Source organism: Polypterus senegalus, chromosome 11 (genome assembly GCF_016835505.1).
Source record: "Polypterus senegalus isolate Bchr_013 chromosome 11, ASM1683550v1, whole genome shotgun sequence".
Classification (NCBI taxonomy): domain Eukaryota; kingdom Metazoa; phylum Chordata; class Cladistia; order Polypteriformes; family Polypteridae; genus Polypterus; species Polypterus senegalus.
In genome coordinates, this window is record NC_053164.1 from 88,831,495 (window position 1) to 88,852,883 (window position 21,389).

The window sequence follows — 21,389 nt, forward strand, 5'->3', positions numbered from 1 at the left end:
AACCTCTTTTCTATTTGTTTTTGATTTTACTCTTGAGGTAGCAGTTTTCCACACTTTCCTCGCAATCATATATACCATAGTCAACAACTAATGCTTTAAAAATGTTTAACTAAAAGAACACATTTTTAAAGTATTTAACTACTGATTTGAAACAAGTCAGTAATGTGTTGATTACTCTTCTCATTATATTGGTATCTATGATTGAAGTGTAAATATATTTACATCTTTTTTGAAATGTTAATTTAAGGGCTTGATATACTGTACATCATTTGCTCCAAGATGGAATAACTCAATTAGTTTCTGTTTTATTAAATAAAATAATCTGAAACAAGAACCCTACTATTTCATTGTACCATAGTGTAGCTTCTTAATGTATACTAAGAGAAATGGCAACTATGTTTTAAGATGAAATTCCCGTAATTGTTTCATTACTGTAAAATGAAACAGTACCTCTTGTTTAACCCATTTTAGTATGGAAATATCTTTAGGCCATTATAGACTTTTGACTTTGACATTATGATGTAAATCATACATTTATAGCATGATTAATTAGAATAGGTTTCCTTTGTTAAATTCTGTAATCAGAATTAAGGACTCTTTAATATTGTACCTTACTGTAGCTGCCTAATGGAGAGCTAAGAGTTCTTAATTGCAAATTGAAACAGGATCACATTTTTGTCACCAACATTAGTTTATCATTACTTTACATGGAAGTTTGAATCAAAAAACAAAAGCATGGTTCTGTTTTTTGCTGGCAAAGAAGAACACTGTATGTGGAAAGGAGGGGGGAAAAGAACACTGCTTACTTTGAACTTTATACTTGTTATTGATCGATTTCTAACAGTTCAATAAAGAAAGCATGCTGATGTGCTGTGATGCATCCCCAACTGCTGTTTTTGTGAGTAAACCTCATTTTGCATCAGAATGAGGTAACAAATATGTTCAGCCCTGGAAAATATGAGGGTAATGTACAGTAAGCTGACTACATGCAAAGACTTACACTGCTTTTTGAAGGAATTACATTCTGTCATGTTTTGAGTCTCTTCTTTACAGTTTCATTACATGGCATAGTTACACCAATTTTCTACCAGGATTGCGATCTCGGATGTGTTCTGGTGATGTATTTTATCATTAACTAATGAGCATGTTAGTGGGACGGATGCTGAAATAGTTTTAGCCTATCGGCATTCAGTGTTGTTTGCCTCGGTGTCTGCTAAGCTTGTTGTTAATTGCCATTAAGATATAATTAAAGGAGCAAACAACACATAAAATGACAAGTTAATAGCCAACCAAGAAAATAAAATTAAGCAATTAAAACTATTGAAAAAATAAAGTTATTACTAAATATCTTATAAATGCAAAAATCACACTGATCAAACTTTTGAATGCAGAATAAGAGAAAAAATAAAGTCCAACTAGTTAAATATTTAGAGGTATGATCAGTGAGAGGTAAGATAATTCACTGATTATGAAACTGGTTGGAACAGAAACCTGTAGCCATGTATGGTCCCCAAAACTGAGTTTGAGAGCCACTGTAATATAGGATAGAGTAGGATAATCTAGAACAGCAGTCTACCTACACAGCTTAACAAATGACAACAGCCCATCAGCACATGTTAGCTCATTCATTGTGAACAGCTAGGTATACATACAGTATATATGTTACACACATATAAGAGAGACAGAGAGAAAAATAGGTCCCACTGGGTTTTGGACTAAATCTAGGCAGACAAGTATTTATGCAGATAATAATGTAGCTAGTTCATTGGTTGCAAACAAAGAATAGATAAAACGAAAATAATTGTACTTAAACAGAAAGTGCTCAATTTAACACCCTGGTTTCTGTTATGTTTGTAAAGTCCTTTAGAAAAAATCTGGGCATCTCTGTGTATTGTAGTCTTTGTAGAGTATCTCTGCTTTGTGAACACTTTTTAAAACTAACAAGATACAAACACTTGAGACCAATTACATCCTGGTGGCAAATCCATACTAAATATTAAAGCAGATTAATTTTTTCTTCAAGCAAAAAAAGACACTTGGGCTAGTTAGGACAAAGAAGAAGGGGCTTCAGGTAGTATAACCACCTCTTTCTGCACATCCCTGATACAGATATCAGTAGGACAGGCTGCTAAAGGTACACAATAAATGTGTAGGAGTAAGATCTAAGTTAATCTGGCTGAACTTTAAAATACAAATCTGAGAATGCAGTACAGGCAAAAGTAGGACAATGAAGAAGGTTAGATATACATAGTGAGCAGAGGGTATGATGCAGGAAGCACAATACTGTAAACAAGTGTCCTTTAAAAAAATAGAAAAAACATATATTGATTGAGGTAAAATTTCTAGATTTACAGGATGTACTTGTTCCACTAATCCACAACTGTTTACAGACTTTTTGGAAGTGGTGTCCAGTAGTTCCTTTGACTTAATCTCTCACCTCAGCTTTCACACTTTTCATGCATTAATTGTTCATTCTTGCTTCCTTTGAATTAACATGTAAGGAACTTCTGATTATGAAAGTATCCTGTGATTGGAGGTAGTGGTTGGTTCCAGTGGTCATGTCAGTTTAAGCAGGTGGAATCCACAGTTAAGTGCTTAGATGTTGATCATTTTTTGCCCTGCCCTGGCTGTTTTTGATTTCTTTGTTTAATCATTTTTTATTTATTTTTTATATGCATATTATTAAATTTTGATTTGGTAATAATGAACCTGTTCACCTGTTCCTGCCTGCTTATTGTTAATGTCTCTAGTTTGTGGATAAATGAAACTGCCTTTTTATTTTGATTCTTTAAATACTTCTGCCTTTACTAACTGGCGTCTGTTACTACCACCTACTGAAGCGTCACTTCCAAATTGGACTTTCCTATTTGCTGTACACTATTTAAGCTGCCTACTGTGTTGTAATGCCCTTAGACCTCGTGTGTAGGGAATGCACACAATGAACAAGGTACTGAGAACTGAGAGTAGTTGGCTCATTAGTAATTCTGTAATATATTTAAGAAGGATATATCAATATATAAAAATAGTAACTTGCTGCTTTTTGGAAAAAAAATTAAAACATGACCTTTGAATGTTACACAAGAGTTGTAACCTCTTATGCAAGTGGACAAATAAGAAGATACCCTTTTAAAATAGGGTTGTCAAACTCAACTCCTGGAGCATCACAGTAGCTACAGGTTTTGGTTTCAGTCATTTTCTAAATCGAAAGCCAAATGCTGGCTTTTACTGAAACGCACTATTTATAAGACATATGTTTACAGTTTTTCAGTGTCTTTTTCTTCTTAAATTTTTTTTAAACAGATCCTTTACACCTCTATTGATTCATGTAAAATTGGACTAAATTAGCTTTTTTCTTATTTGCATCTCTCAATTATTCAGCAAAAACAGAAGAAGAAATTACACTGAACTTAAGTATTTGAATGTAAAATATGCTGGTAAGGTTGTAAATCTTAACAAAGAAGTGGACTGAAATAAAGTTTAAATAATACGTTCCAGGCAGTAATAGTTGGCTTCTGACTAAGAACTCTGGCTTCAACTAAAACCTAATGCTATTGTAGCCCACTGAAAAATGAAAGGTCCCAGACTGAAACAATAGTTTCTGTATTACTTTTTAAACACTGCCATACAGTTTTTAGTTTATCATACTTAAAATGTAGCTTCAAGAAGTGATTCTAAAAATATTAATACTTATTTAACTTTCAAATATACAAATTAAGTTTGATAATACATACATTTTTTGGATATGTTATTGAACTATACTACCAGGGTAAAATGCTCCTGAATGTGGGAAAATTATGCAGGCTACATACAGATAGTCATCAACTCAAGAACTAAATCCAGATCCCTAAAGTTGTAAGGTGGTAGTAACCCTTACACCACACAGATTCTTATCAGTCACTTCAATATAGTTAAAATCCAGCATTATATTTTTCCTTATACTAAAGAAATAAATGGATTAACTAATGTAGTAAATGAAAGTATTTGTGTAAAGAAGAAAGTAAAGATTCTCTTTATGACTACTTTGACCAACTTTCATCATATATTTATAAATTATGCATCTTGGTTTTTCCTAAAGGATGACCCAATTGGTAACCTGAACACTGCTTTTGACGTCGCTGAGAAGTTCTTGGACATCCCTAAGATGCTGGATGCCGAAGGTAAGACAGGAGTCTTTAAGCCCTTAGCTAGTATCAAATTGTATTTACCACAAAATAATATTTTACTGTATGTTATCACACCTCCTTAAATTTTGTGTTTTAGATAAAAAAGTAATTTTTTAAGGAATAAGTGAATTGTGCAGAAGTGCTTCTCTTATGATCTGTCATTACTATACCCTGACCCTATAAGCATAGATGATTATTAGCATATCTTTTCTTTTGAATTATGAATGATGAAATATTACTTTAGGCTTTTATTACATATTCACAAAAGAGAATTTAATAAAAGTATGTATCCAGTTGATAAGCAGAATAAACAGATTCTGTTCAACTTGATTTGATAAGACATTGACCTCCTCAGAGAAAGTGACCACTGTATTTTTAAACAAATAAAACCTTGGTACACAAGACAATATGAGAAATACTGATAGATTGGATTTTTAGTTGCCATCTCAAGAAAATGAAAAATGGTAAATAAAAATATAGTACTGTTAGTCTTGATTAGGCTTTTAGTAACCAGGAAACACTCTAATATTCGTGGATCCAGTTTAGGTTAATGCTTAATGCTTAAGGATAGTTTTTTCTGAAATGCTAAAACCACTATGTATAGCACCAACAATCCTACTACAATCAACATCACATAGATCTCATGTCTTCCCCATTCTCATCTTTGATTGAACAACAGCTAAATGTCTTACCCTTGTCCTCATACTACTGTATATTTTGAGTTGTAGCAGCAGGATATTTGTGTTAAATGAATACTCTGCCCAAAAAGTATATTTTTTATGTTACTTACTCCATGTAATTTGTATTGGTAATCTCTTGTCTTTTTGGAAAATTTTAATAATATTTCTAATTAAATGGGAGCCTGATGTGACCAACTCTGTACAACAGCAAACAACATCAAAAACATCAATGGAAAAAAATCTGACATTTTCTGTTGCATAATTCACATGTCATCTGGTTGTATATTCACAGCATGCAAAATGCATGCATCCATCCATCCAATATCCAGCCTGCTATATCCTAAGGAAACCCAGGTCTCCTAACTGTGAGGCAGGAGTGCTAAAATGCATGCATTGTCTTCTAAAATATCGGTAAATAAATTCTGCTGGAAAATGAAAGTAGTCCATAAATAAGAAGCCTTTTCCCATACCATTATTTTGATTTTGAATTGAAGACCCACCTTCCCCCACTCATTCACTAGTCAAGAGATCTGTCTTCAATTTGAAAGCACTGTAATGCTTTTTTGCTTTAATGAGCAAATGAAAATAATTTAGTGGGTACTGAGTAATTGCTGTATAAATCCAAATAATAATAATAATAATTACTAATATTATTATTATTATTATTATTATTATATTTCCATATTTAATAGCAGATTAAATTGTCATGAGTTTGTATGCCTCCATACAACATTAATGAAACAATGAAGTCTTCCATATAACATTCAACAATTTTCATGTTCTAGGACTGATTGAAAAGTAGGAAGTTTACTGGTAACTTTAAACTTTTGGCTATCATGTGTCCACCTCATCACAGTCCTTTTTATTTGATATTGAAAATATTCTCCAGTACAATTCTCAATTCAGAATTGTGCTCCTTGGGATTAGTTTGATTATTTAATATGAACCACATATAACATTTTACTTGGGGTAGGAGGAGGGGGGAATTTTATGAGTAAAAGATAAATACATGACATTTTCCTAAAGATATCATACACTTCACACACAACCCCCGCCCTTTTTTTTACCTGATGCCTTTCCTCTTCCTTATAATTCAGTACCAGCTTATTTTTAACTGCTTAGTTTTCTAAGATGTTTGATTTTCTTTCCTTCTTACAGATATTGTTAACACCCCCAAACCAGATGAAAAAGCCATCATGACCTATGTTTCCTGTTTCTACCATGCCTTTGCTGGAGCTGAGCAGGTAATGGTTTGTTCTAATTGCTACTGGTGCAAATTTATTCCACCCCTCTCCTTGAATCTCTGCTTCTCCTTCCTTGTGGCACAAAAGCCATCAGCAGGAGCAGTTTGCAGATTTATTGAGGTCTTTACATATAATGTCACCCAAAAACCAATGAAGAAACAAGGACATTAATGAAAATCTGCTTAAACTATCTTTAATTTTATCTTGTTCAAAATTTAACATCCTTGCTTATACATTAAGCCTGAAATTGTACATATACTTTACGTATTTTACCCACAGTTTAAAAAGTAGCAGCTGAAAGGTTGAGTTTTTACCTCCCACATTTAGCCCTCAAAATAAATGTTATTTATTTTGATGTAACAGATTTTACAATACCGTATGCATACTGACCATTTCTCCTTAAAATGTGGTCAAATGCCCACCTACAAACACGTCTTTTATTTTTATATCGGGAAATCTGCCCACCTCTAAACACTGTGCAACATAACCTCTGTCTTTAGATAAAATCATAATTAAAAGAATCTAAAAAGGTCCAAAACTTTAGAAAACCACAGCAAAGAGAGATAAAGAATACTTATAGTGTGCTTATGTTCTTAAATATAGAGAAAATGTGGTCGGCAAGTGACTGCTGAATAATTGCAAATATGATACAGCAGCAAATGATAGGCAATTGTGGTTCTTTTGTTTGTTAAATATTTAACTTATGAAGGTCTCACACTCACAATAGTTGATTCTAGCCTTCTCTATTGATAGCTATTTAATTTTGACAGAAAAACAACTTGGGTTTTAGAAATTAATTACAATTCTTCCATTCTTTCTGATGAGGAAAATGAATAATCTGAGTGTCTATGAATGTAACCTGAGGGCTGTTATATATCAATTGTCACACTGTTCTGATTAATATAATATTCTTGATAAATTACCATTAAGCAAAAAATGGGAACTTATTTGAGTGCCTAGTTGTTGGCTTTGCTGAAATACTGTGAAACTTTATGACATTTCCTTTTGCCACTGTAGGCTGAGACTGCTGCTAACCGAATCTGCAAAGTTCTTGCTGTCAATCAAGAGAATGAGAAGCTAATGGAGGAATATGAGAAACTGGCCAGTGAGGTATGAGGTTTACTATTATGACATTTTCTTTTAGCAGTGAATCTGGTAGTAAAATGGATAAAAGCAGAAGAATGGTTTTAAAAATATGTTTGATATACAATATCTCTATTGGGTTGTGAACTTTCTCCTATACTTTCATATACATTATTTACCAATTTATAATAACTGCACCATAAGCAGATACCCATGATTTGTGGCTTTTATATATTGCATGTTCATTGCCAATCTTCCATGTAAGTGCAGTGTGTTTGTTCCTGATGAAAAATACCTAATTTTCTGTTACAGAAAATGTTCCTTAAATATTTTCTCTATGCTAAACTTGCTTTTGTGGAATCTAATAACTGTAAATTATAAAGAATTTTCAAAACTCCAAAGGTGTAAATATATTTCTGTTCTGCTGAGATATTTACCCGTTGCATGGCTGACCTTGGGTCCTAAACTGCGATCCTGAGTTGGTTTGTCGTGTGGTGGGTGCAGCAATGCACTGTATCAGTGCGTGCTCCTAACCTCCTTCTCCTCCTGGTTTAGACAGTGTAACAGGGGCCTCCTAGTGGTGAGATGTCAAACTGACACACAAAATCATTTATTTTGCCTACTCTTTCCATTACAAAGGAATGTCTAGAGCCTATCTAAGCAGATTACAGCAAGACAGGAATTAACTCTGGGCAAGTTAAAATCCAGCTCCCTGGAGTTATGTTGTAAAAGATCTTACCACTGCCCAGTTGTTCAATTCAAAATAACAAACAAAACTTCTTTTTCATTAACAATGCAGTTGGTTCATTCAAACTAACCGTGAAAACAAAGCATATATTTTTGCGCCAAAATATACATTTGTATTTAGTCCCAAAATGCTCTAATTTAATGAGCAACTATGATGAAATGTAGCTTTCTCCGTCACCATAATAGGTGTCCCTGAGCAACCCACCAGACTCGCATATTACTAACTGCAGTGATACTTTTGAACATTTTTCACATATTGCTTTAGACTACAGATAGTGTAATCATGATAGAGATATTATTTATTGTATCTCTTTACAACCCTATTTTTAAGATTACTGAGACCTACAACAGGAGAATATCCATTGTGGAGCTTTGCATTCATCTCTGCACAGATCACACATACTGACAATCCACACCTAGTTGTTCCATCAATGCCTGCTCATGCCAGTCAGCAAGAAAATCCACTCATCCACCAATCCAAAATATGGAGATACTCTCATTTTCTCCCACAATGGTGTACTTTCTCTCTAGTGATCATGCCACACTTTAACCACCTTATTGGCCACTATGGTATACTGTCACTCAGTATATTGTTGTTAGCTGCATCTCCTTGTCTGTTCACAAGCAACATGTGACAGGTGTAATATGTTACCCTTTAAGGCCTGGAGATGCATTTCACCACTACTACTTAATAACCTCACTAATCCATTAATGCACCAAGCAACAATAAAATAATTTTAAGGACCTGTCATATTCTCTGAACCATAGGATTCCAAGGCATTGGCATTCAGCTTGAGCGACTGTGTTGCACCTAAAGGAGGAATATTTAAAGTCTATTCCTATGGTAGATCAACCACTGGGTAATATCCACACATTAGCTTTTCTTTATACCAATGTGGTCCCTCTGTTTATATGGCACTTTTTGATGGTCAGCTTGACTTCTGCCCTGTTAATCTTTTCTATGAGTTTAGAACCCATGTTTCACAAATTTTAGAAAAAGTTGGAGTCTCTTTATTTATGTTGCTCAATGTCTGCTTTCTTTTACAGCTTTTGGAATGGATTCGTCGCACCATCCCCTGGCTAGAGAACCGTGTGGCTGAACAGACCATGCGTGCCATGCAGCAGAAACTGGAAGATTTCCGTGACTACAGACGTGTGCATAAACCCCCACGTGTGCAGGAAAAATGCCAGCTGGAGATCAACTTTAATACCCTACAGACCAAGCTGAGGCTCAGCAACCGCCCTGCATTTATGCCCTCAGAGGGCAAGATGGTTTCGGTATGTAGGTTAAATTTACTAATACACCTTAACACTAAAAACCTAAGAGAGGGATTTTACATAGTGCTCAATGTTAGAATATTTTAGCAGGGTCGATATACCACCTTATTCCATACATTAATTCTAATAAGACACTGAAGTTGAAAAATGTATTTTTAATATAATGTAGTTGGAAAATTGTAGTACGCTAAAAGGTAGCAATAATAGTGACGCCATTAAAGTTACAGATGGTCATTTATAAATCATCTGAAATGCACTTTTTCCAGCATTAAACAATAGATAATCATACTGCTTTTTCTGACCCTGTGAATTTCTTGATATTTAATGGCCTTACACAAGATCAAGCTAAATGACAAAATTGCTTCTGTCATCTGTGAGAATGTATTGAAATTGGACTACAAGTTGTGGTTAAAAAAGCACATGCCACAGAGTACATGTTGATCATTCTCTTTTATTAATTCAGGACATTGCAAATGCATGGAAAGGCCTGGAGCAAGTAGAAAAAGGCTATGAGGAGTGGCTGTTGACTGAGATCAGGAGGCTGGAGCGTCTTGACCACCTGGCTGAAAAGTTTAAGCAGAAGTGTGCCTTACATGAGTCATGGACTGCAGGTAAGACACTGTAAACCACCTTAGTAGGATGGACTTAATATACTAATGCAGTATACAAGATAAGGATGAATGAATAGACATGTGCGTGTGTGTGTGTGTGTATATATATATATATATATATATATATATATATATATATATATATATATATATATATATATATATATATATATATATATATATATATATATATATATATATATATATACGTATATATGTATATATATATGCAGTATATCTCACTATTCTATAAACGACAAGACCTGTTCAGAGAAATGAGACGTGACTTTCTCAGAAAGACACTTTCACATCCGGCGAGACTACACTTTGTGCCAAGAGATTTAACCACGCCCATTGGTGAGAGAAGAAAGCAATGGGACAAAGATAAAAATTTGGAAAGTCCACCCACGGCCCCCCTCTGACCCCAGACCCATATGGAGGTCATGAACTCAGGAGAGGGCATTAGCGTTGGCCTGAAGAGAGCCCCTATGATAAACCACAGTGCACCGATAGGGCTGAAGGTCTAAAAACCACCTGCTGACCCACAGATTCATCTTCCCATGGTGCCACATGGTCTGTAACGAGGGTAAACTCAGAACCCAGTAGGTAGTGTCTCAGCTGCGTTACTGCCCATTTGATGGCGAGGACTTCTCTCTTGACCGCTGCATACCTGGTCTCCCAAACATGATCAGATATTCAGCACCATCAACGCTTTTTCTCAGCATGGCTCCGAGTCCTGTGTCTGAAGTGTCTGTCTGGAGGATAAAAGGCAGGGAAAAGTCTGGAGTTATTAAGACAAGTGCTGATGTAAGGGCCTGTTTAAGGTCATGGAATGCAGTTTCTGTTTTATCTTTTATCATCCCATACAACTTGATTAGGAACCCGCTTCTTTGTCAAATCTGTCAAAGGCCCAGCCCTCTTGGAGTAGCGAGAAACAAATAGGCAGTAGTAGCTCACTAGACCCTTTAAGGCTTGCACATGCCGTTTTGTTTTCGGATGGGACCAGTTCAGTATCGTATGGACTTTTGAACACTGAGGTCTAATGGTACCCCTGCCCACCAGGTAGCTCAAATGCTTGGCCTCGGTTAACCCAAAGAAACACTTCCTAGGGTTAATCTGTGTTGGAGTAGATGACCACGTCATCCAGGTAGGCAGCACTATAGACATTGTGGGGCTTGAGCACTTTGCCGACCAGATGCTGGAAGGTTGCCGGAGCCCCGTGCAGGCCGAATGGGAGGACATGATACTGCCAGTGTCCACTAGGGGTGCTAAATGTGGTCTTTACCTTTGCGGATTCCGCAAAGGAAAGTACCCTTTGGTCATGTCCAGGGTGGTCAAGTATTGGGCTTTCACTAGCCATTCGTGGAGGTCACCCACTCACGGCATTGGGTAACTGTCAAACTGGTAGTCCTGATTAAGCCGTTGGAAGTAGTTGCCGAATCTCCAACTTCCATCTGGCTTAGGGACCAAGACAATAGGGCTGGACCAAGGGCTGTGGTTTTCCTCAATAACACCAAGGTCCAGCATACACCCGACCTTGAGCTAACCTTTGAGTGATCAACCTTTTAGGGTCGAAGCACCACTTACACCACTGCTTCACCTGCTGGTCCACAGATACTCCAAACCGCTTGAGGACTTCAGAGTGGTGTTTATCATAATCGGTGGCATCCTCCTCTGAGAGATCATAATAAGCACGCTGCGTCTTGCCGTTCAGGAAGGGTGCTAGAATGTTAATGCATTCAGACTGTGGCCATCGGTTTCTCTTTGCTATGCACTCAAATATGACGTAGTAGGTTTCTGCGTCATCCTGGTCTGTAAGTGGGACGAGCACTTGAGACAGTATTCTGACCTGGTCCTGTTGTACTGCTTCTGACTCCGCCACCTGGACTTGGACCCTCTGGAGTTCAGTCACTAGATGGGTAAAAATGGTATTCAGGTCCTGCTCCTCAGACATCCTAGAATGCAGTCCTGATGACTATGCCAATTGTAAAGAAAGCAAAGGGAGTAACAGCCAAAAAAATGAATTTCAAGAGAGATATCACAAAGAACTGAGTCAAACATCAACTGACTAACAGAGTGAAGGCTAAGGATTTTATAGGTGAAGGACAGGAAGGAGTGGGATATCGGGCAGAAGTAATGTCTGTAGGAAGGAGTGATGTAGCAGCGGAAGTGGTCAGAGTTTTAACTGGGTTTTTGTTCTGGTGGTCTGTGGAAGAGGGAGAAAAGGCATTAGAACTGTTCATCAACCCCTGGCTCTGCATCTCCCAGTTAAGCCCTTAGACTGCCTCTCATGCGCATGTGTGTGACTAATTAATAAATATATATATATATATATATATATATATATATATATATATATATATATATATATATATATATATATATAAATAAAATGCAAAGCTAGGCCAGTACGTATGCAGTTAGGTAGCTAGTTGTACTATATTTATGAATGGGTAAAGTGCCCTGTGCCTGGAAATATGAAATTTTCCTACTGTTTTCCAAAAGCAGTAACTGGTGACAACACATTAGAACTAACTTACTGAGAGTTATTTTGATACTCTGTCCATCTGGAAAATCATTTTTCAAGCCATTAATTTTTTTTCATGCCATCCGTCCATTGATCTCCTAACCTGATTGTCCAGTTTAAAATTAAACAGAGCTAATATCTACCCCAGCAGTGCTGGATAGAATTTGAAAACCATCCCTGTCCTGAGTATTACTTACAGTAAACTCAAGGCATAGTTGCACATACATGCACACACCTATACACTTGATGCAGGGACCATTTAGAATTGACAATTAACTTCATATACATGTTATTGGCAGGAGGACAGCAGGAGTACCTGGAGGAAAAATTCCCACAAACTTATGGAGGACATGCAAACTAAATTTGTTTGTTTTAATTTTACATACCAGTTTTATTTCAGAGGTAATATAAAAGGCAAACAAATGAAGCAACAAAAAATCTAGAGTGCAAGTTTAATGAAATGGTATATTAAAAGGAGGCTTCATAATTAAAATATAGTAGAAGTAGTAAGAAATGCGAGCAAACCAGTACCAAAGAGACAAAAGTGAGAGAAGGAAATGAAGTATCAAAGATGGATCAATAGAAGGCACATTTCATAATACATCCAAAGAGAGGAGACCCTAAACCATTTACAGTGTCCACGGTGTCACCTGCACTGTCATGAAAAACTAATAAATGATTGACTAGCATGCAGTAATATTATACAGGTATAGCAAACCTTTACATTTAAATGGCCTATCCTATTGATTATTTTCAACCATTTACTGTACAATTTATTTTCAAATGCTAGATATTCTTGAATAACATTATTACATCTATTACCATACACAGGTAAGGAAGATTTGCTTTCACAGAAGGACTATGAATCAGCCTCTTTGATGGAGATCCGAGCACTGATGAGGAAGCATGAGGCCTTTGAGAGTGACTTGGCAGCCCACCAGGACCGTGTGGAACAGATTGCAGCGATTGCACAGGAGCTCAAGTAAGCGCAGCATAAGAAAGGATTATAAGTGGTATGATTATAATATAATTGTAATTGCCAGTGGTCCACATTACTTATGGAATGTGTACATGTGAGGTGATGGAAATGAAACAGATGGACAATGTGATAAGTGAGTGGGAAGCTGAGGATTGCTCTTAGACAGCAGCTCTCATAGAGTTAGGACACTACTGGCATCTAGAACTAAATATTCTTATCACTTTATTGGCAATGTTCTCTTTTGTTGTCAAGTGAGCTGGATTACCATGATGCTGCCACTGTAAATGCCCGCTGCCAGGGCATCTGTGACCAGTGGGACAACTTGGGCACCCTGACTCAGAAGAGAAGAGATGCTTTAGAGGTATGGTACTTGCTGATGATTTTATTTCACATGTGCCACCTATACTTGTACCATTTAACATAATTCACCTGCCAAATACTTTTAACGTTTTATGCAGCTCATGGGATGATTCATGAATATTACCGTTAGTAATATGTAAAGGTTTGTGTCGATTCCAATCTACCATTTACTGTTCACATAACATAAGAAAAAGGAAGTTATTGGTGGGAATGACTTCTTACATAATATAATTTTCATAAGATATCTCATGGAAGACCTTTCTTTTGACAGCCTTTGTGAATAGTAGTGAGTAGCACCAACAGTGCATTTATAATGAGCAATTTACACTTTATAGAATGAGTACTTTGACCCACTTAAACAGGACTCCTTTATATAATGACAAAAACATTATTGTAAAAATATTCTGACGGAATGCATTGTGGTGATAAATTGGTGGAGATAACATTACTTATTTTTACAAGTACAATTCAACATTAATGAGTTAGCTAATTCCTGTATTCAAGTGGGGTTTGGTCTTTCACAAACAATCAATAACGTTTATAGGTCTGTCACTTCTATGCATGACAGTTTTTAATTTATTCAAATGTTACCACACTGATCCTGTTCCTGACAACATTATTCTCAGATGGAAGATAGGTTAATATATTGAAGGTGGATCATTATGTTGACAAGTAAATTTCCCAGGTCATTAGCTATGATTTTTGTTCACACATGATTCCATAATATACTAGTAAAGTCCTGGAATATGTGATTAAGATGAGTTAATAACTTGCATTTGTGGTGCTGTATAGTAGTTATTCTACATACTAGCTGTCAGCAATAAATAAACTCTTAAATGCTTGCACATGTTATTATACTCTTCAAAATGAAAGTGATAGATTAGATCACTTACTATCTTTGCCTCTCTATTCTTTTGTTGTTTTCTTGCTCTTATTAAATAGATTGTACATTAATTATCAGGTTCACTTGACTAATGTGGAGCAATTTAGTAATTTAGGTAAAAAGTAAAACACAGAAAGAAAACTGAAAACACAAAAGCAGTGATTGTTGTGAGAAGGGCAGCACAGGTCTAGCAGAAGCCTATTTTATATTATATTACACAGGCGATACAGTAGTAACAATCAGTAATAAATGAAAATTTACCTATAAAATAGGTTATTTGAGTCACCCCAAAAAAGCTTCCTTTCTAACCTTGATTGTACTTCATCTGTTTTAATTTTCACTGGTATTTCCAACATAGAAAATGTAAGTCTTTCTGCTCAAAGTTCTCTTTTACACTAATGCCACATATATATATATATATATATATATGTATTAACAGCGTGTAGAGAAGTTGTGGGAGACTATTGACCAGCTGTACTTGGAATTTGCCAAGAGGGCAGCCCCCTTCAACAACTGGATGGATGGAGCGATGGAGGACTTGCAAGACATGTTTATTGTGCACAGTATTGAGGAGATCCAGGTAAAAATCAAGATGTTTTTTTTTTTTTAAAGAAAAAGAATTTTCTTGTTTCACCTTACAACAATTTCACCAAATTGCATCCACAGAGCTTGATTACAGCCCATGAACAGTTTAAGGCCACCTTACCAGAAGCAGACAAAGAGCGCATGGCCACAATGGGCATCCACAATGAAATTCTGAAAATTGCACAGACCTATGGCATCAAGTTATCTGGTATCAATCCTTACACTAATCTGACATCACAGGATATCACTACCAAGTGGGAGACGGTGAGTACAGTGAAATAAGTAACTGTAGGTTGCAATGGAGTGCATCTAAAATGAACACTGTATCACAATGAAAAATGCAAGAGGAATTCTACACAAATTTGTTCAAGGTATACAGTAACTGTGTTTATTTTGTTTTATAGGTGAAACAGCTGGTTCCTCACCGAGACCAAATGTTACAAGAAGAAGTGGCCCGCCAGCAAGCAAATGAAAGACTCAGGCGCCAATTTGCAGCCCAAGCCAATGTCATTGGACCCTGGATTCAAACCAAGATGGAGGTGCTTACTTTTAATTCTGTCACATTTTTCTAATTTGATTTAGAGTTTTAAAAAAAAGGTATTCATAGTGTTTCAGCCTCACAGTATGGTGGATACAGGATTGTTTTGTTCATCAAAACCCCAGCAAGTATAACACTCCCTAGATCATTGAATTCAATTGAAGGTCTCCCTGACAAAATTTTTACATAACCTGACATTTATTGGAAGGTATAATGTTACGAGGTTCATTTTCGGTTAAGATGAACATTTTTAATTTCCTATTACTCATATAATACATACATATCATTAAAGGGCTATGAAAAACCACAGCCTCTCTTGGCAGAAATTAATTCCATATGAGTGTCTCACAAGGTGTATACACCAAGTTTATTTGAAGACGTTAGTTAACCATACTTGCATTTCTGTGGGATGTGGAAAGGAGCTGGAGTACCCAAACAAAAGCCAGACAAACTCATATGTAGTATGCTTACTCCATACAGCTGTGACCATGCCATTGTGTATACCTAGGGCTGCAGACCTGTGAGGCAGCAACAGTAACCACTGCACCACAATGACATGTGTCTCAGACTTGATCAAAAATATTTTATTCAAGCACTGTACTTTTGATTTTTGTAATGCAAAATATCTGCAACTTGTCTTTGCATCTAATACAAGTCTGTCTGTATTCTCTTTTCATACTGTCATATCTGCAATAGTTTGCACTAGATAGCAGTTATAACTTTGTACGCAGCATAGCCTAACTTATTTGTCTTTATAGGAAATTGGACACATTTCAGTGGATATGGCAGGATCTCTGGAAGACCAGATGAACCAGCTAAAACAATATGAACAGAACATCATCAACTACAAATCTAACATTGACAAGTTGGAGGGTGACCATCAGCTCATCCAGGAAGCACTCATCTTTGACAATAAGCACACCAATTATACTATGGAGGTGAGTTTACTTATTGTGTGTATTTCTGTCAATGCATTGTTATACTTCTGACCTATCCTCAATCTTACTGTACATTGTATATTTCTTAGTGCCATTACTATCTTTTTGAGCAAATAGCATCTAAACTTTGAGGACAGTTGACACAAATGCACTTTACAATAATCTATTTTGTGCCAGGCATAGATTCAGTTGCATCCCACTCCCCCCTTGTCTCTAGTAGGATGCAGAAGAATTCACTGGTGAAAATTCTGTGATTTGATAGTCTGCATTAAATGATGCTTTCCTATGGCATTTTACCTTCTTACAGAATATGCAGAAACATAGGTTAGCACAGAACAAGTCTAATGTTCACCAAAGCCCTTTTGTCAGAAAGAGTTAAAAATGAGTATTTGCATTCCTTGTCAATTTCATCAGTATGGCCAACATGTTCAGAAAAAAATCTACTGTTCCACTGTCTCATATCTAATTCATTTTGTCCTACTTATTAAAAACAACAAGTGTCATGTGATTGCCATAGCAGATGTATGACTGTCCCAACTTGGATGGAGGGCAATTGCCTGTTAGACCGGGAAGCAATAAGGAAAGAAAATGAAAGGATGGGCATTCCAGGAAGGATTGTTTGCAGTACCTTTCCTGGTCGGGTGGCCATAGTGCAGGGACAGAGCACGTCTGCGTCATATATTCCTCCAATACACGGGGTGGAAGCAGTCCCCTGGTGGAACTCTCATTTGTATACCCACAGGACATGGTGGGAATTGTAGTCTGGATGGTCAGCCCTGTTGTCCCTACTTTGGGGGCTTCTGCCTGGGACAAAAGTACAGTACTTCCAACATGCAATATTGTGGCACTGTAAATGCTCCAGGGTCCAGTATAAAAGAAGCCTCCTCATGTTCATCAGAGGGGGCGAGTTGGGCAGAAGAGGGCGATGCTCTCTGTGGAAGCAGAAAGAGACAGAAAAGACATTCATTTATTATATTATACTAGCCAACCTGTGGCGTACCATACGCCGCACGCCGCATAATCAGGCTGGTTTTTTAATGATTTTTAAGCACAGGGAGAAAAGTAACATTTGAAAAATCGGTAATGTAATAAATCAGCAAGAAAAGCAACATTGTAACAATGCACGGAACGAACCAACACACAATCGTCCGTGACTGAAAACTGGCAGACCGTCCTCGCGCCTCCTCCTGCCAGACGGAATGATGGGGGTGCACGGCGCAGAGGTTGGAACGGGAGGAGAGGAGAAGGACGTCCATTCAGCTCCGTCCGTCATGCTAGTCTGCTGATTTCTCGTTCAGTATGCACTGCCCGCTCATGTGCTCACCTCCAACTCGTCACTTGAGTTGTCATCTTTATACAGTCCAGATGTACGTGTGATTGACCTAGACTTTTCATTGCTCTGTGCGGATCTGGCTGCTTTTCTATATATAATCCACTAAGACACCCAGCCACGGTAGTAGCAAGGCGGGAGGGAGTTGTGTACAAAGGGTTGGGACGTAAGCAGTGGGAGCATATGAGTTGCACTTAGTGGGAATTCAACGGTTTGCAGCCCAAATGGGGTTCAACAGCTTACCCACGCCGGGTAGACACACGCTCAATGTCATGCATAATTATTTATTGAATGCTAAACAGTTCTGGAAAGACACGGATGTCTAAAACGGGTTGGTGTGAGAATACAACAGTAAGTGAATGAAAAGATGGAACTCTGGAGAGAGCAGAATACAACACAATAGTGAACCCGCGGCATAACAAACACCGCGTGGCTCAGACGTGAATGTGGACTCTTACCACAGACGAAAGGGGCTAACTGGGCAGGCAGTGTGAATGCCTAGAGAGCGAGGGTAGACGCCGGCCGGTGAAAAAGGAGTGTTGGTGGGCAGGAAAACGTCTTCCGTGTTCCTGCGGGAGCATCTAAGAAGACGCATGTTTGTCGCGGATACGAATAGCTGTATGTAGCGTGTAAAACAGTTTGCTATGGTGCACGCGGTCGTGCATCGTAACCGAAAAGTCGGTTTTTAAAGACTGCTTACTTCATTGTGCTTTAACCTTAGTTGTAAAGGATTTTTTTTAAGGATCCCATGTGATACCCTCGCAAACCGTTTCACACGCTGCATATGGCGATTCACCTCCGCGAGAAACATGCCTCTATGAACAGTCAACGTAGCTCGGAGGTGCATGACATGCACATGACATTAACCTGACCTGCACTGCATGTGGCCTCTATGACAGACGAATATAAATGACGCCATTTTTCTGTGTCGCGTCCGAGTTGGTGGGCGTGGCCCTGCAAGTCGTCGTCGTATCCAATGGGTTTGGAGTTGATGGGCGTGGCTCCTTCCTGCGTGCGCCATAGGTGTCTCACTTGTCGGCGGCTTAGTGAATCCATGCCCCTTCCGGCGTGCTTTCCATGGTTGTCTTGCCTTAGTGAATTATATATAGATTGGATGGACTGATGCAGAAGCCTGCACATGTATTGTTAAAAATAAAATATCTTTATTTTAACTTAGAACTGTGTGTTTGTGGAGTGGTCTCTGGCATTCAGGGCGGTCCCTTATAGTCAAAACCCCCGTCCTATATTCTTTAGGGGAATTCCAATAAGACTTGCACTGTCCCACCGAGTATCACTTCACTTTTTTCTTTTTCTTGCTCTTGTAGCATATCCGTGTGGGCTGGGAACAACTTCTCACTACGATTGCTAGGACCATCAATGAGGTGGAGAACCAGATCCTGACCCGTGACGCCAAGGGCATTAGCCAGGAGCAACTGAATGAGTTCAGAGCCTCTTTCAACCACTTTGACAGGGTGAGTTCACACACTTCTGTGGTGACAGCATGCTACAGTTCCAGTTTTTTTTTTTATTAGTCCTTCCATCTTCAAGTGATTGGGATTGGACTGGATTTGATGAGAAGTCTCACTGGGGCTGAATTCCAAGCATTAAGAACTGAGAGGCACGTTTTTTAACATTTGTGGGTTGTCTGTATTCACTTGGTGCATTTTAAAGTACCATACTAAACAAGCCCTTTTCATTGATTTCATCTTTTTTCATTTATGAATGTTTGGATTAAATATTTTAGTTTTGTTAGAGATACAGATTCAGAGACATGGTTTATTCTTTGTAAAGACTAAATAAACTAAAATGTACTCAGTTATGGGTGAGATTGTGAGGAAATCAATAGCTGTTTAATCAATATGTAAAGTCATAGCTCTGGTAAGGCAAAAATTAATCAACATTTTGAGCTACTCAATCTATAATAATCTATCTATCTATCTATCTATCTATCTATCTATCTATCTATCTATCTATCTATCTATCATATTGTATAGAGTGCTTTTCTATCTATCTATCTATCTATGTATGTATATATATATATATATATATATATATATATATATATATATATATATATATATATACATATATACCTGCCCGGGTTTGTTTCCTGCCTTGCCCTGTATTGGCTGGGATTGGCTCCAGCAGACCCTGTGACCCTGTAGTTTGGATGTAGCGGGTTGGATAATGGATGAATGGAGGGATAGTGTGTGTATATATATATATATATATATATATATATATATATATATATATATATATAAAAGTAAATGTATGTATGTATGTTTCAGCATCACTTCCGAACGGCTGGTGCAATTTTCATGAAACTCAGTACACATGTTTGCCATTGGTCGGCTAAAAATACTGTAGGGTGAAATCAACCCTAACCCACCCCCTTCTGGGTATGGATGGGGGTGATCATGTGGTCTTGTATGCATGTTATCATCCAGTTGACACTCGGAACGACCACCAGAGGGCAAACTGGAAGTGACTGCCAGCATTCTTTATGTTTGAGCACCTCCACAGGCCATGTTGCTTTTGAAATTAAAGAAAGTTGGCCAGTTTCAAGCATCAACTAGATGATAACATACATACAAGACCGTGAGACAAGCACATTAGTGAGTCTTCGTTGTTTGTTAATTTATTTTTATTTTTAAAGTTGTGTTTTTTTAATTATATTTTTCTCAAACAATTAAAAAAAAAAAAACACTTTATTTTCCTCCCAGGCAACGGCAGGTATTTCAGCTAGTACAATCTAATAATCTCGGCACTCTTTACAAAGTTTGTTGTATAGCCTCTTTCCCTCTGTGGCTTCCCTTAATAACTCATAGATGTTATTGTTATTGGCCCATAATGTTAGTTAGTGCTAAGTTAAAGGAATCAACAGGTGACTGGAATTTTCAATCATCTCTAAGTAGTTTGTGATCAGTGAAAGCATCTATAAACAGATAGTGGTAACATCCATTAAATGGCTGATCCTGAAAATAAAACAATAAAATGTCCTAATTTTATAACTTGTTCAGAATTATGCATAAAATATTGTTTCTGTAGGGAGTTAACTGAATCTCAATTTGCATAGCACACTTCATTGTAAGTACTCTCAAAAAGGGCTTTAGGACATCATTTGTATTTATGGTACCTTTTAGAGTGAATACATCTGTGAAGCATGTGTTGAATCAGTCAGTCAGCCTTTATTTTACATTGCAGCTTTTGTACCAAGGACTAGGGTATATAAGAACTGAAAGCAGTTTTTTTACATTAAGTTAGGTAAAGATGCTAATTTGTGATATTCCTTGGTACTTATTTTCAATATGTTACTTTATTTTTGTTCCTTTAGAAGAGGAATGGCATGATGGATCCTGATGACTTCCGTGCTTGCCTTATCTCCATGGGTTATGATCTGGTAAGATACAAATTGTCAGCTTCTGTCAGTTGGAACCATT

At 37.2% G+C, this 21,389-nt stretch overlaps 1 protein-coding gene across 1 annotated transcript in view; it reads left to right on the plus strand.

Moving 5' to 3' along the window:
* The window catches only part of actn3b (actinin alpha 3b), a 76,592-nt gene that overhangs the window by 52,747 nt on the left and 2,456 nt on the right, over positions 1–21,389 (plus strand). Inside the window, exons 7-19 of the mRNA XM_039769206.1 lie at positions 4,076–4,157; positions 6,002–6,087; positions 7,105–7,197; positions 8,965–9,195; positions 9,659–9,806; positions 13,165–13,315; positions 13,565–13,673; positions 14,995–15,135; positions 15,222–15,404; positions 15,545–15,679; positions 16,437–16,616; positions 19,272–19,418; positions 21,284–21,349. Of these exons, the coding sequence (XP_039625140.1) occupies positions 4,076–4,157; positions 6,002–6,087; positions 7,105–7,197; positions 8,965–9,195; positions 9,659–9,806; positions 13,165–13,315; positions 13,565–13,673; positions 14,995–15,135; positions 15,222–15,404; positions 15,545–15,679; positions 16,437–16,616; positions 19,272–19,418; positions 21,284–21,349 (1,752 nt within the window). The remainder of the gene's footprint in view (positions 1–4,075; positions 4,158–6,001; positions 6,088–7,104; positions 7,198–8,964; positions 9,196–9,658; positions 9,807–13,164; positions 13,316–13,564; positions 13,674–14,994; positions 15,136–15,221; positions 15,405–15,544; positions 15,680–16,436; positions 16,617–19,271; positions 19,419–21,283; positions 21,350–21,389) is intronic.